At 37.3% G+C, this 15606-nt stretch overlaps 1 protein-coding gene across 1 annotated transcript in view; it reads left to right on the plus strand.

Moving 5' to 3' along the window:
- TRIM24 (tripartite motif containing 24) overlaps positions 1–15000 on the plus strand; it is a 69125-nt gene extending 54125 nt beyond the window's left edge. Inside the window, exons 11-19 of the mRNA XM_061444960.1 lie at positions 833–1012; positions 3375–3510; positions 4622–4694; positions 6059–6227; positions 6795–7108; positions 10119–10251; positions 11650–11724; positions 13072–13221; positions 14076–15000. Coding sequence (XP_061300944.1) covers positions 833–1012; positions 3375–3510; positions 4622–4694; positions 6059–6227; positions 6795–7108; positions 10119–10251; positions 11650–11724; positions 13072–13221; positions 14076–14285 — 1440 coding nt within the window. The 3' untranslated portion in view covers positions 14286–15000. The remainder of the gene's footprint in view (positions 1–832; positions 1013–3374; positions 3511–4621; positions 4695–6058; positions 6228–6794; positions 7109–10118; positions 10252–11649; positions 11725–13071; positions 13222–14075) is intronic.
- Positions 15001–15606: the final 606 nt, after the last annotated feature.

Genomic DNA, 15606 nt, shown 5'->3' on the forward strand with positions numbered 1-15606 from the left:
CAGAGAACTAATTTCAACTAAATTGAAGAAATTGTAAAATATCTTAAGAAAACCTGTAGTAATAAAACTAAGTTACTTGTATTCTCTGCCTCTGAAAAGAAGATTGGCCTGTCTGCAAGTCTTTCTTTCAAGCATTTCCATTATCTAGTAATGTCTTTCTGAAACTAGAAATGAGTAAATAGAATGAGTGATTACAAAGGAATTGAGCAGGATCAAATTTTGCCTACGGTTGCCATGAAATTCCATTAAAGTAGTTGAAAACTGCATATGCCTAAATGAGAAAGAAATTTAGTCTGACTTGACTGTGCACTTCATATCATAGTACTAAATGTATACGTGGGTAGAGATCCAGTCAGCATTTCAAATTCTTAATCTCTTTAAGTTAAGGGAAGCACAACGTCAAATACTTGATGGTGTCCAAGTGACACTATAGCTGTTTACTTAATAAAGCACTGGAAAAGTCGTGCATTCAGCCTATTATCTGTAATGCTTTTATTTCACTAAAACTGTTACATTTCTCCCACAACAGTGTCAATTCAGCATGAAATATTAATAGATACTTAACATGGAGATACAGCTTTGAATTTAAGAATTCACATTCATTTCTTCTATTCAGTTTTCAGCTACTTGTCATCTTCCCTTGTCGTGTAAGATTGGCTCTTGAAATTAGATAACTTCAGAGTAAATTGGGACTTTATGTTTGAATTCAGCTTCCTGAACTAAGCTGCTTGTTTAACTGCTGAGTTAGAACCAGTATATGCAGTAGATGTGAACAGCTGGGGGGGGGGGGGTATCCAAAGATTAATTGTGGATTGTTGTCTCTTCTTTTTAGTGGCAGATCTGTAGTGGACAAGCTTCAACTGCCCCTTCAACTGCAAGCAGCACAACATCTACTCCATCCAGCCCCACAGTCACTAGTGCTGTAGGATGTGATGGGAAGACATATGGTCCCCCTGTGATAGACTTGAGTTCTCCAGTGGGTAGCTCTTACAACCTACCATCTCTTCCTGATGTAAGTGTAACATAAGGGTGATGTTTTGTGGATTCTGTTTTGAAGTAAGTCTTAATATTTGTGAGAATTGGAAGCCTTTTAGTCTGAAATTCTTGCTCTGTCAAAACAGTTGCAGAAAACAACACTGCAGGATTGCCTACATGTTTCTGGCAAGACTCAGAACTATTCTGGGAGACAGCTGTTAGGACAACTAAGAAAAATAATATTGCAGGTTGTAATTGGAGTTGTTTATTTGGGTGGTGCATGTTTTTCCCTCAGCCCCCATAATGATACTAACAAAAATGAATTAGCGTAGCAGTGTCCATGGGTAGCATTGGTTTGCTGATGATATTTCTGGTAATTATAAAACATTTTAAAATATACTTTTAATTCATCAAAAGGTCTATCTTAGGTAGGTATTAACTGTTGGTATGTTAGATAAATTCCATTTATCTTTTCGGTACTTCTTTTTTTCATATATCTTCTAACATGCCTGTGAGCTGACGATAGAGCATCATAAGGTCATCTTTTCTTATGCTTCTGACCTTCTGTTGTGGTTTAAGCCCAGCTGGTAACTCAGAACCACGCAGCTGCTCGCCCACTCTCTCCTTCCTCCCCCTGCTCCTGGAGGGATAGGGAGGAGAATCAAAAGAATGTAACTCCCATGGGTTGAGATAAGAGCAGTCCAGTAACTAAGGTATAACACAAATCACTACTGCTACCACCAGTAAGAACAGTGTTAAGGGAAATAACAAGGGAAGAGAATACAGTCCTTACCACCCGCCAACCGATACCCAGCCCGACCCAAGCAGCGATCTAGCCCTTCCGGGGAACTTCCCTAAGTTTATATTCTGGGCATGACGTGCTGTGGTGTGGAATACCCCTATGAGTAGTTTGGGTCAGGTGTCCTGTCTCTGCTTCCTCCTGACTTCCCCTCCTCCCTGGCAGAGCATGAGACTGAGAAAGTCCCTGGTCAGAGTAAACATTACTAGGCAACAGCTGAAAACATCGGGGTTATCAGCATTGTTCCCAGGCTGAAAGTCAAAAGCACAGCACTGCACCAGCTACTAAGAAGGAGAAAAATGACTGCTACTGCTGAACCCAGGACATATTCATAGTTTCTTCTTATTGGTGCATGTTTGTCAGAGATGCATGTTAGCTATTGAGTTCTGGTCAGTTGACTTTATTCTTTCAACCAACTGCCAAGCCCATTTTTGTGGTCTAAGGTTTGTAGATATCTGAAATGTCATGGTTTTCTAGTCATAACTTACTGGTACTCCCTTTTTTCCCACCTGTTTCCTCAGGTAAGTGTTATATTTTTTTTTTCTAAGTAGAGTACAGTAACACAGTATCTGTCAGGCTTAAAAGAGGAACTACACTACACGATCATAAAACTACAAGTATACTCATTAGTCTGAGACACTTTAGTATACTGAATTTTGTACACGGTATTATGAACTCTTCTACTGGTGAAGTTTGTTATCAAAATACGTGTCCCAAATCACTGTAAATATGCTGGTGGCCTAGCTGAGGTTTCGGCATCTGCTCCTGGTAAATCTAGCTTATAAATAGAAGTTTCAGTGATCAATGCAGTTTATACCAGTGAATTCATGAGGTATCTGGATAATTGAGAACTTATATCAAGGTAACCTATATACTTAACAAAAATAACCTATGTATTGCAAAACTCCCTAATATTTCAAAAGGTCTTTTCTCTGCATCAAACCAGGATGCGTAATTTTTACAGAAAGTTAGAATGGTAAATTGGGAGTCCTTAAAATGAGTTCAGTTGTCTGGCCTGAGCTATGGGTGGAAAGAACAAGTGCTGGTTTGCTGTTTGCATTTTGAATCGGTATGCGTGGCAGCTGCCCAGAAGATACGTGGGACAGATGGAATTGAGTGTTCTTAGACATTCTTCCAGTCCTGTTAAACACTAGTGGATTAATGGGTAGTTTGTGTATTGCTTATTACTTTTTTATTTATTTATAGAGTATATAAGGTGAGCATGTCAAAACAAAAAGTATGGAGAAAAAAGTTTGTCTTGTACTTCAGAGTGTGAAGGGTAGCTGTCTGATGTAAGCCTCCTCTGAACTGATGGAGGAAAAAATGGCACTTAAACAAATACCTGGTCTTAAAATGAAGCACTGTCTGGATGTGGCCATTTCTTTTCATTTTAGAGAAAACAAGGTGACCCGTTTTAAAGTAACGATCTCATTTTTTGGATGGCCAGAGCTAGGTGAAATGCATTTTGGTCTTCACCTTCAAAGTAACAGGATGGCAGAGGCATGGGGTGCTTTGTTGTTGGAGGAGGTGTGTTTTGTGGTTTATTTTTTTTCACCCATCTCAACACTAACTGCTTTCCCTCTCTTCCCCCACCTTTTAGATTGATTGTTCAGGAAACATCACACTAGATAATGTTGTAAGGAAGGATGGCACTGTGGAGCAGAATCAGCCAAAACCCCCTTCAAACAGGACTGTGCAGTCACCAAATTCATCGGTACCATCACCAGGCCTCTCGGGTAACTGCAATGTCGTGCAATTTTCTGTTTAAGTAGTGTAATGGAAAAATGTCGTGTGGCAGTGTTAATGCTGGTAATGAAAATAATGCAAAGGTGTAGAAACCCTACTAAGGAGGGGTAAAGTTGAAGCAATATTTTAGTGTTGTGATCAAAAATGGCCAGATCTTAAAAATATGGAGGAAAAATGCAGCAGATTTTCTCAAATTGCACAAAAATCTATAGAAAAATGGTACTGTTAGGGGTACACCAAATTAATACCTGTAAGCTGTGGTAAGAGACCAGTATTTGAAAAAGCAGGATAGGATGTAACAGGAGGCAGTGGCTACAAATGGTAACTTGAGAAGTTCAATTTGGATATTAAAAATTTCTTTTTCACTGGAAGAGTAGTGCAGCAGTGATAAAGGTTAATAAAAGTTATTTTTGTGGGTAGCTAAATGTGGTGGACTTGAAGGACCCAGGGGATTCCTGTCACCATGACTGGTGACAATCAATAGCTGTTCCTTACTCCCATTTCCTGATCTGACCTGTAGTGAGCCTCTGGGAGTGTGAATTCCCAGTCAGCACTTGTGTAACATTCATGCACTTACATGGTGTTTATGTGCTTAGGAAGATTAGCTGAGACAGGTGAATAATGCATTCACAGGTAGCACAAACAGCCCAGTCTGGTTTCTCAGGACCAATGCTTGCAAAAGTATCCTTCATAAGTCTTTCAGCTATCTGGTTCCCATACCCTTGGTCTCTCCCATATCTGACCCCTAGGCTTCTTCTTACTTGCTATCTTGTCTGGCTTAAAGTTTCCTAGCAGATGTCCTGAGAGATCTGTTAGAATTTAATAAGGTAAGACAAAATAAGCTGCAGTGATCAGGTGGGGGGCTCAGCCAGGCAAAGGTACTACCATTAGCCTGCTTACCTGCAATGGGCCCCTTTTTAAATCCTCTCTTTGCCTCTATTATCCCATGCTTCTCACCCTGTCATGAATTTGTATTAAATGAGACATGGATTAAATAAACTACACTGCATGGGAAATTTTCCCCAAAACTTGTGTATTTGAGTCACATCTCAGACTTGGCACAGACCTGTGTTTTGTTCTAATCTGATCCTTCTATCCTAGGAGGAGTCAGTGTGACAAACATAAACCCTCCAATTCGTTCACCCAGTGCCTCCAGCGTTGGGAGCAGAGAGAGGTAAGGACAGAGTGGGGGAGAAGAAAATGTAACTTCAGTCTCCATAGAACATTTCTCAGTCTCTTCTCTCATTCATGCATACAGAAGTCAATTTGCTTCACCTTCTGTGTTAACAGGCCAGGCATGATGGTTATTACGGCACTCTTTGCATTCTAAAAGTAGTAATTTCATTTGTAATGTATTAATAGCACATTTAAAAACATGAGCTCTGTAAATGATGGCTAGGTTGGCGTTAGTAAAAGAATTCTAAATTAGGCTTTAAATTCAGAAAAATCTGCTAAAGGAAAAAGTTGCATATTGAAAGTCCTCATGGAACTATAAATTACTTCAGATTTAAGGAACTGATGCTACAAATTGTTATTTAGACTTTTCTGCCATGATACAGTTAGATAAGTGAGCACTAGCTATCTACTGAGAGTCTACACAAATGTTTTTATCCCTTAGCGATGGAATATTAATGAACAAATATATTTACACAATGTTGTTTGAAGAGTGCAGATCCATTAATGTGTTTCAATAAATTAGAGCATACATCTGACATGTGATTAATTTTTCATGCAGAGAAAAATCAGATGACAGTCATCCTACTTAAATTGGAAATGCAGATGCTTTTTAATATAGAATACCTTTTGTTCTATTCCATTTACACGGTAAATTCTGTGAAGGACTCTTATGAGCTGTTTAAATCTTCATCTGAAGAGTCTTTTACTTGAATTTAAAAAATGTGACTATCTGCTGCTGCTTGAATTAATTTTGTTAGATTTAAAGTTCTTCATTATTATTAAAAATAATAAGCTGATATTTTTGAGTTTGGATGTCAATTCTTATCCTATTACTACTAAACACACGAAAAAAGGTGGATCTAGTTCTAAAAGTAGGGCCTCAGTTTCTTTAGAGCAGCAAGGCTGTAAGAAACTCTTCCAAGATAATGTAAATGTGTTTTATCTGTCACATTCACTTGGGTGGTTTACAATCATCAATTCGGCTCTGGAGAAACACTAGCCTTTCTCAAAATATGCTGCATCCTCTCCAAAGTGGGCTGATATTCAGTGGAAGTGGGGTTTTTTTTGTGTTAAAGAAACAGATTATTTGCAAATCTTGTGCTAATGTTAAGTCAAACCATGAGCAGTTTTCCAATTCTGGAACTGCACCACTAAAATTTTCCCTTTTTGTAAAGCATTTTCCATGTACATTAAAGGAATAAACTTGGATGTGCCATTATGTAAAAGTAATACGGTAGTGCTCAAGAGTCAAAGAAGCAAAGTGGATTAGCATCCTGAGGTCTCAGAAACCATCAGTGTACCAAAGGTGTCCAGTTTTGACTCAGTTTCCTCTCTTTTACTACTTTATTCTGTCATTTACAGTTCTGGCTCCTCCAGCAGGCCACCAAGAGCTGATTCTACGCACAAAGTCCCGGTTGTTATGTTGGAGCCAATTAGAATTAAGCAGGAGTCAAGTGCATCAAATGAGAACTTTGATTTCCCAATTGTTATAGTGAAGCAAGAGACGGAGGAGGAATCCCGGCCTCAGAATGTAATATTAACAGTTATAAATATCTCCTTGCTTTTTGGAGGGTCTTTTGCATCTCTGGGGAATAAAATAATTTACTAATATTCTGTTGGGGACTTTCAAAGGGGAAAGCTAAAAAGCTAAATAAAAGGAAGAGGTGAAATTCAAAATCAGACTAGCTCTACTGCCAATTCAATTAACTGGTGTGATCAGGGTGCTTTTATCCATTGAAAACCTGGGGAAGTAGGAAATAGCTTGCAAACAACAAATTTTTGTGTGCTAGGAAGTGTTTCTAATACATAGTAAACTAATATATATATATATATATATATATATATATATATAAGATTGCTAGACTTCTGGGGCATCAAAGATTAGGTTTTTATTAGTGGAGCAGTAAATAGTCTTTTATACTGAATTTCGCATGTTTAGTTGCTTGATGTTATACTACAGTAGTAACTTTTGGATGTATATTGCAAGTTGTGTGGCTGCTTGTGTATGAATTTGTTATTCTGAACAGTTTACCTGTTGTTAAGGTCATGTAAATTCACATAAATACTACAATTTGGCTTCCTCTGTGTCTTCTTACAGACCAACTTTTCAAGAAGCATACTTACTTCATTGCTGTTAGATAGCAATAATAATGCTGCTTCTGATGAAGCTGTCTTAAGAACAGATGCACCAGACAGTACAGATGATCAACCAGGGATACTGCAGGAGAACTCATCCAGTGGAAAGACAGGATGGATAGGCCCCTCTCACACAGGGGAGGGCAGAAAAGAGGATGATCCCAATGAAGATTGGTGCGCAGTATGTCAAAATGGAGGGGAGCTCCTTTGCTGTGAGAAATGTCCCAAAGTATTCCATCTATCTTGTCATGTCCCTACGTTAATGAGCTTTCCAAGGTAACTATGACCCCTTCCATTCTGTATAAACTTGCATTAAAAGACACAAACTTTGTATTGTGAAATCCAGTACAAGAAGTTTCAGCCTCAAAGGAAGCAGTGGTGGTTTTGAAGTCTTGAATCCAGAAGTTTTAGTAACTGGTGAAAATTGGAAACTATGGTGAAACTTCAATTTAACTTTCTTGTGTCTGCAAAATCTGTAACAAAATTCTTCACTTATTTTACAGTTAAGCAAGATCACTTAACATCTAGGGCATCTATTGTTAAAACTAGGCCACAAAATTGCCAGTCCATCGTAGATGCTTTAAGGGTGATGGAAAAGATTTACATTTCTTTAATAACAATAAAAAACTTAAAGAAAAATCCAAGCCAATATAATATTAAATATATTATTTACTATCGTGCTAAACATGGCTGCACTCCAAGCATTGAAGGTAGTGACTGACATCTAGTAATATCTCGGGCAGTGTTGAAACAAGCAGCAGGCTTTCTTGACTGGCTGTTACAGAACAACTACTCAGTTTCTTGAGTTTCAAAATACAGTCTTAAATAGGTTGTTCTTATAAGCATTACTGGCATTTGCTTCTGGAATTAGTGTCTTTGATGAAAATAAATGGTATTTTGCAATGTTCCAACTTGGAAATGCCATGCAATAAGCTTATTAGTATTAAAGGATAAAAACATCTGTCATAACATGCTCATTGTTTAATGCTTTTATAAATATTAGGTTTCGTTATTAAATATCAGCATAGTTTGCTGGAGTAAAACATTTGCATAGCAACTTAGGTTTTGATCATCTCTGTGCTGCTCTGTGCAAGCATACTTTTGCAACCGTATCTGCTCCTTTAAATGTCAGCTGAAATGGCACATGAAAATGTTTCCTACCTTCTGAAGCTTCAAATTACAGTTTGGGGTTTTCGCTTGGGTTTTGTTTGTTTGTTTTAGTAAAATGATGCTACCTTACAGCTTTGTGCCATAAGGGAAACCTAGCAAAGTTAAGGTAAGTACTTAAACTAATAAACATCTGTGCTTGACAAGAAAACAGAAATCTTCAGGCAGATAGGAAAAAATGTATTTACAAGGCTTTGTTTCTATGAAAATTAAAGCTTCAAGAATAAGTCTTTAAAATTTCTGTTTTTACTGGATCACTGTGTCGGAGCTGAGATGATGATATCTGGGGGAAAGGGAAACAAAATCAACTTTTCTGACACCCATTTAGATCTCTGAAGGTGCATATTGGCACAAGTGCACTTTGTTCCTAGACTTCAGAACCAAGGTTATCTTAAGTTAGCTTTAGATGTATCAGGGTTTTGTTCTCATCTTTGTGGGTTTTGTTTTCAGCTGTAACATTCTACTTAACAAACTTTGGTCTCTTAGCATTAGTTCCTTCAAACACACAAAATAATTCCTTTATTATTATGTCAGCAGTGTCATTCTACTTTCATGATTGCTTTTTGTTCTTGCTTCAGGTGGATAGAACAATTTCATAGAACCATAGAATCACAGAATGGTTTGGATTGGAAGAGACCTTTAAAGGTCATTTTATCCAACCCCCTGCAATGAGCAAGGACATCTTCAATTAGATTAAGTTGCTCAAAATCCTGTCCAACCTGGCCTTGAATGTTTCCAGGGATGGAACGTTGAGCACCTCTGCAACCTGTTCCAGTGTTTCACCACCTTCACCATAAAAACGTTCTTACTTCCATCTACTCTGAATCTACTTTACTTTAATTTAAAACCATTACCCCTTGTCCTATCACTGTTCTCATAGATTCACAAGGTCACTGCATCTTTTCTTCCTTCACTCCAACTCACAACAATTTTCTGATTCTCGAATATTTAAATGCATCATTCTGCCATCTTTCATGTTTCTTGTTTTCTTGTATCAAAAGATCTTTTAGTCATGGCCTATATCAATTTTTGTATATCTAGCACGTTTCTGAGATGCTAGTCCAGGCACAGAGGTGATGCTGTCATATAAATAACTCCATCCAGTTAGGACAGTAGAAGGTAAAAGTCTCTTTGTGGTAAGATGCCCATTGCTCACTACTGTGTGCTAGAACTAGCAGATGGTGGAAATTTTTTGATTACTCTGAATAAAAAACAGTAATTTTTTTTTTCTTTTAACTTGGAAAGTCTCCTACCTTACTATTGAAATTAATTAAAAGGTGCTGCAGAAACTATTTCCCATATTATAATATACCCCTGAGTAACTAACACCCAGAGCTCTAAACTGGTTACTGCTGAATTCTACTATTAAGAAGTACAATTCAGCCCTCTTGTGGTTATCTGCAAGCATGCAGGTTTCTTCATTTGTGGAGAAATAACATCAAAACCAGAGCTTTCAACACTTTGAAGTTCAGAAATTGTGTTACAGAATCAGTTAACATATCTTGCAGAAATAATTTTGTCCTAATCTTATTTTGTCATTTAAATCTGTAGGTTTTTCCTAGACCAACTGATAAAATCAGGAACATGTAAAAGTTTTGGGGAGTGAAGAATTCCTAGTTTTCCAAAAAATCTTGTCTAGGGCAATCTATATAGAATAGTAACGCACTGTAGATCAAGCTTGTAGAAATAACATATAGTTCTCACAATATAATGCTTTTTCCTTCTGTTTGGCCTATACAGTTCCTTCAGCATCTGAAGTTAGGCAACAAAACTCTTAATAGTGCTTTGCTTGAATACTGCGAGTTCAAGTGAAATATTTCAGTACTAACAAAGGTAGACACAGTTTGTCTACTATAAAAAAAAACATTTTTCTGTTATGACACCTTTAATGACACCAGTGCCATAAAAAGCAAGTGAAGTTCTAATAAAGCATTTTTACCAGTAGTCTCTGCCTTTTTGTAGTGTTCAAAAAACCACCGCCACCAGAACAACATATGATACGGGGTGGGGGAAAAACTAACACCCCACAAATGAGGAACTTAATGCAGAAATATATGGAAAGCCTTCTGTTGGGAGTGCGCTATGGTCATTGAGATCAATGTGCCTGTCTTGTTTTTAGTGGAGAGTGGATCTGCACATTCTGTCGGGATTTGTCCAAGCCAGAAGTTGAATATGACTGTGATAAACCTGCACACAGCTCTGAAAAAAGAAAACTGGAAGACACTGTGGGTTTGGCACCAATAGACCGCAGGGTAAGCATAAAATGAGTACTGTCTTGCTGCTGCTTGTATTCTGAAATGCATTCATCTTTTTAAAGGTGATGGTAAGAAAGGAGAATTAACTTCTTGAAATAAGCTCTGCGGTCATAGCAGCCTTCATGTAAACATGCTGAAAAACACATGAATGTCTGAGGAGTGGTTGTGGTCTGGTGCTCTGAAGTGGGAATGTGTTCTAGGAATTACCAAGTGCTGTTTTTAACAGAACTCTTGTACACAGTGACTTTGCACTGAGAATTTTTCTTTGTGCTTTCCAAATTTGGCATAGGTTGATGTTATCAACTGATGGTTTTAGTCTTTAAAGCACTGTGTCAGCATCCTTACATAAAATTAAGGTGGTTTTTTCACAATGAAGATATACAGAGATACAATACTGATCCTCCAGAGAGTAACACAAGAATAACTGCTGTCCTTTTGCAGCTTTGAATGTTACTGTGAAAGCAGCGACAAAGGAAACAGTGGGTCTCACAACTTCCCCCCCCCCCTTAAGTCTCAGTGTTAAAAAAATTGTGTCTATGAACATTTGAGCAGACAGCTGAACTGCTTAACAGAGTCTTTTGGGTTCGTGGGGACTTTGGGAAAGGGGGTGTTTGCCTTTTTTTTTGATTTTTCTTTTCTTTGTAGTTGTGTGTTGTTATTATTATTCAAAACTTTTTTTAAGCAATTTTGAGCTCTATTAAAACTTCCAGCAGTTTTTTACTTGCTTTCAGTTGGCAAATACACTGAAATTGGTAGTTTATTTGGGGCCTTTGTCTACCTACAGCTATTTACATGTGCTGCTATCTAAAAGGAAAAAAGCTAGCTCCATCTGTGTTTTGTCTTAAATGTAAATTATAAAAATGTAAGTTATAAACTTACTGTAAATATTCCAATAAGAGACCAGCAAGCACAAAATCTCAAATCTATTTTAAGAAGCTTGAGGATCAAGATCCAGTTAAATGTGTTTGAATATGCAAAGAAAAGAGATTCCTTCCCACTGCTAACAAAAACACTGTGGGCTTTGCAGTTACAGAGCAGTTCTACCCAGACCAGGAAAAACATTATAGCTATTCTGAATATCTGTAAAGCACTAAGAGCCATGCATGCTTTTATTTATTCCCTTGAATGTCTGCTGGGCTCAGCAAATGCTGAATAACACTGTTAGTAACTGTATGAGATTTTGTAGCTTGCATTTGAGAGTTGATAAGGATGTAACTATTGCCAAGAAGGAATACTGCAGTTAACCTTGCTTCCAAATACAATTTCTGTGCTCACTTTTCACTTTAGGTCTGAGGGAGTACAGGGCATGTGTTTTGCATTTTCTGTAGTCTGTTATTTTAGAACAAATCATGCAGGGTTCTCTATTAACTTGTATACCTATTTTTCTTGTCACAGAAGTGTGAAAGACTGCTGCTGTATCTCTACTGTCATGAAATGAGTCTTGCTTTTCAAGATCCAGTTTCTCCCACAGTATGTACCTTGCTTCTTTCCATTTTATGTTAAGAAGCATAACTGGCATATTTCTAATGACATTTTTACGTCTTATCGTTATGAGCAGTTGTTTCCCAGACATTGAGTGTATTAAATGTGTTTTATTAATACTGTCTGAAGCGCAGTTTAAAGTTGAAGCACTGGGTTAGAAGGTGATTTACTAGTAAAATTCCTCAAGAAGTGATTTTACTTAACACTTCAAATGTAGACAGAAAAAGTAAGTTCTAAGCTGATTTCACAATGCTGAGTGATCTCACTGGAAAAGTGAATTGGAGTATGTTGTTTGGTTTTGGATTTCTTTCTTTTTTTCCAATTTATTTTGAGAATTAGGATACTCCATAATACTAATATGATGCTGAATTTCTTTGTTATTAGCTTGAAATGTATTAGGTTAAGATAGTAAACAATACCTGGGGATATTGGGAATGCAAGGGTGCCCAGAAGAGTTACCAGCATGATCAGGTGAAAAATACCTCTTTTATGTTCTTCAAGACAAGTCAGTGGGAAAAGAATTCATCAATAAGCAATATGCTCCTATGCGCCCTTTTTATTCCATTTGAATAAGAATTTTTCTTTTGGAGAACATTCAGCAGAGTTTAATAATAAGAAATGACACAAGAGATTAATTCATATAATGGTCATGAAATAGTAAATTCAGGTATTATAACATTAAAATATGCATATCTCTCAAAATGTGAATTGACTTAGGAGAATGTATAAAACCATTATAATTGGCTTTCATACCCTATTTTATAATTTCTAATTATTTCTAAAGAAAGAATAAATCTTAATCCCTACATCCACAGTTTGAGTTCCAAAATCATCTATTTATCTCTGAAATTTGCCACCATTTCCAAGGACGTATTTCACTAATTTTTATTTTTGAATGCATTAATTCATAATGCATTCAGAAAATTCATTTTAAGCAACCGATGCACCATCTCCGTTTGAGTGGGTTGCCAAAGTTACCATATGGTGGTCTTGAGAGTGAAACTTAATAGATGGCTCATTTGACTACATCCAAAAATTAATGTCCAGATTGCTTCCTCTGTTGTATATAATCAATGTAAGTGGGGGCTTATTTGTTGGTTTGTTTTTTTTTATTTTAAAATAGGCAGGAGTATATTTAGGCAGCAAAGCTAGCCTACACCACTGTTAATCCAGAAACTATGCATACACCGTAGTTAAAAAGTACCATTCTTACATCTTAGAATTGTAATTTGAAGATGAGACTAAATCTTGGTTTCTCCCTCAGAGGCAAAGGTTTATAAAACAGTAAGTAATGAATGTGACTGCGTTCAGTAAATTTTGTTTTTCTCCATTTAGGTTCCTGATTACTACAAAATAATCAAAAAGCCTATGGACTTGTCAACCATCAAGAAAAGGCTTGAAGTGACCAATTCATTCTACACAAAGCCAGAAGATTTTGTGGCTGATTTCAGACTGATTTTCCAAAACTGTGCTGAATTTAATGAGGTTAGAAAAGTAGATACTTTATCTTGTTTTGTAGGTGTAGTTTCTTTTAGGAAAACTGTCGTGGGGGTAGAACTTACAGCATAAGAATTAACTGTATTAAACTTAGTTTGATGAGATTGCAGTGAAAACATCACGTTTGAAACTGCTGGGGTGCTAGGTTACTGTGCAGTGGAGATCCTTCCACAGAAGGAAGGAGGACTGTAACAGACATGCTAGCTGGATGACAGGATAGCAGGTAAAGAATAGGATGATTTTCTTATCATAAAGATTAATGGTGGCCATTTGCTTTTTAAAAATTGGTTTATTCCTCCTTGCCTCAAATATTAAATTCCGTGGGGTTTTTATTCTGGGAGGTCTATACTCACCCTTATGATTTGTAGTTGCATGTTTAGTGATTGTTATTACCCTCACTGCGCGTAAGGGAACACATGGTGAAAAAGGAATGCGGATACTGAGTGAATCAGACATTCCAAAACATGTTAACATCCTGAAGGCATACCTATGTATTTCACAATATAACCCAACTTTCCTCTTTATTTATTTATTTATTTTCCAGTAAATATCTAAGGGTTTTTAGAATCTCTTTATATAGCTTTCAGGATGGCAATATGGCTTTTGCAATTGGCTTCTGTGATAATCCATCAGTGAAAAAAGTCATTAGAGGTGTTGGCCAAAAGATGTCCTTACCCTCTGTTTTGCAGGCTTGTGTTCTTTTGGACCAAGTGTTCCACAGGTGACATTCTTGCTGCTGATTGGGTTTTTGAGGGTAGTTTGTAAGAGCACCTAAAAAACCAAATGTGAATTGCTTATAAGCCTATTTTGTGGTGCACTGATGTTGTTAATTCACCCAACAGCCCGATTCCGAAGTGGCTGATGCTGGCATGAAACTTGAAGCATACTTTGAAGACCTTCTGAGGAACCTTTATCCTGAGAGAAAGTTCCCCGTACAACCCAACTGCCAGAGTGACAAAGATAATCCAGAACTTACTGGTGACTCAGATGATGACGTTGTACAGCCCCGGAAAAAACGCCTCAAAGGAGAAGACCGTCAGTCACTCAAATGAGCTGCATGTGTTGCTATGGGCTTCTTAAAAAACTAAGGGTATTTATCACTATTAATTGTGAACAGGGGAAAAGTCATAACTGCTTTGACTGGTAGGTCTGTGGGTATTCACTAGACTTTCTACCCCTTGTCTGGAACACAGATTTAATGGTGATCAAGGCACGTGGAGAGTTCTGAAGTTCCAAGCTTTCCTCATACTTCTGGAACAGCGCAGAAATTGCCATTTGGGTGGCATGACAGCTGTTTACTTTGACGAAGAAAAGAATTTTGTATAGAACTGAACTTCAAAACATTACATGGGTTCAACATGTGGCTTTCTGAGTTTGAAGAAAATGTGATCTCACCAGACTTTTAATTTTACCAAAGGCATGTGGCTGGCCATAATTTGATTTCTTTGTACTGTATTTAACAGAAGCCATGAGAACAGATGGTGTAATATTGTCCTGCAATATTGACTCGTACAATGAAAGTGTAGTTACCCCCAAAGAAGTTATTGGTAATTTTAAAATGTAAGGGAGAGTGTATTAAAAATAACTTCAAAAAAAAAAAAGAAAAAGAAAAGGAAAAAAAAGGAGTTTGTTTGGGAGTTTTTAATGGAGGAGGTAAAGGACAATACTTCGATTTGCGCCATTTTTCTTACCACCAGCAAGAAACAGTAGTATTTCTGTACTATTTTTGTTAAATGGTGTCTCAAGTTTTGATGTATTTCTCTTTAATGGAGTTGACAACAAAGTTTTGAAGGGAAAAATGTTTGCTTGCAACTATCAGCAAGTCTTTGTGTGCGTTTAGAATGGGGGGCAAGGGCATCCTTTCTGTCCACAAGTTCTTGTTTTTCCAAATTTTAGAATGCAACCAGCACCATTATTCACTTGGAAGTACAAAGTTTGAAGAGGTAGACAAAAAAAGGAAGATACTGTTCTCTGACCCTTCATCTGTCCCTGCTAAAATTACCGTTAGGTGAGGACAAATGGCCTTTTTCAGTTCTGTCTACTTCCCAGAAGCACTGACAACAATGCAGATGGTTGTTTCTGCCCTCAGAGACTGCAGAGTTAAAGAAGTACTTTGTCTCTTGTTGCTCTAGCTAGTGGTTTATATTCTTAATTTGTTATCTTAAAGGAAAACTGCGTTGTTGTGAGTGCAGGCAGTCCTTTGGATTAACTGAGCTCTGGTGTGCTAGAATTTTGCAAGTGGACCCATGAAGATATCAGAGTGTACACAAGCCTGCTTCTGATTTGCTATGTAGCACTGATGTGGTGCTGTGCATAGATCATTGAGGAGACTAGATAAAAGTGCTGCTTGTGCCTCCCTGCTGTGTGCATATG

This window comes from Pezoporus flaviventris, unplaced genomic scaffold, assembly GCF_033815535.1.
Source record: "Pezoporus flaviventris isolate CSIRO_AGI_PZ_B2104156 unplaced genomic scaffold, CSIRO_AGI_Pfla_v1 ptg000002l, whole genome shotgun sequence".
Lineage (NCBI taxonomy): Eukaryota > Metazoa > Chordata > Aves > Psittaciformes > Psittacidae > Pezoporus > Pezoporus flaviventris.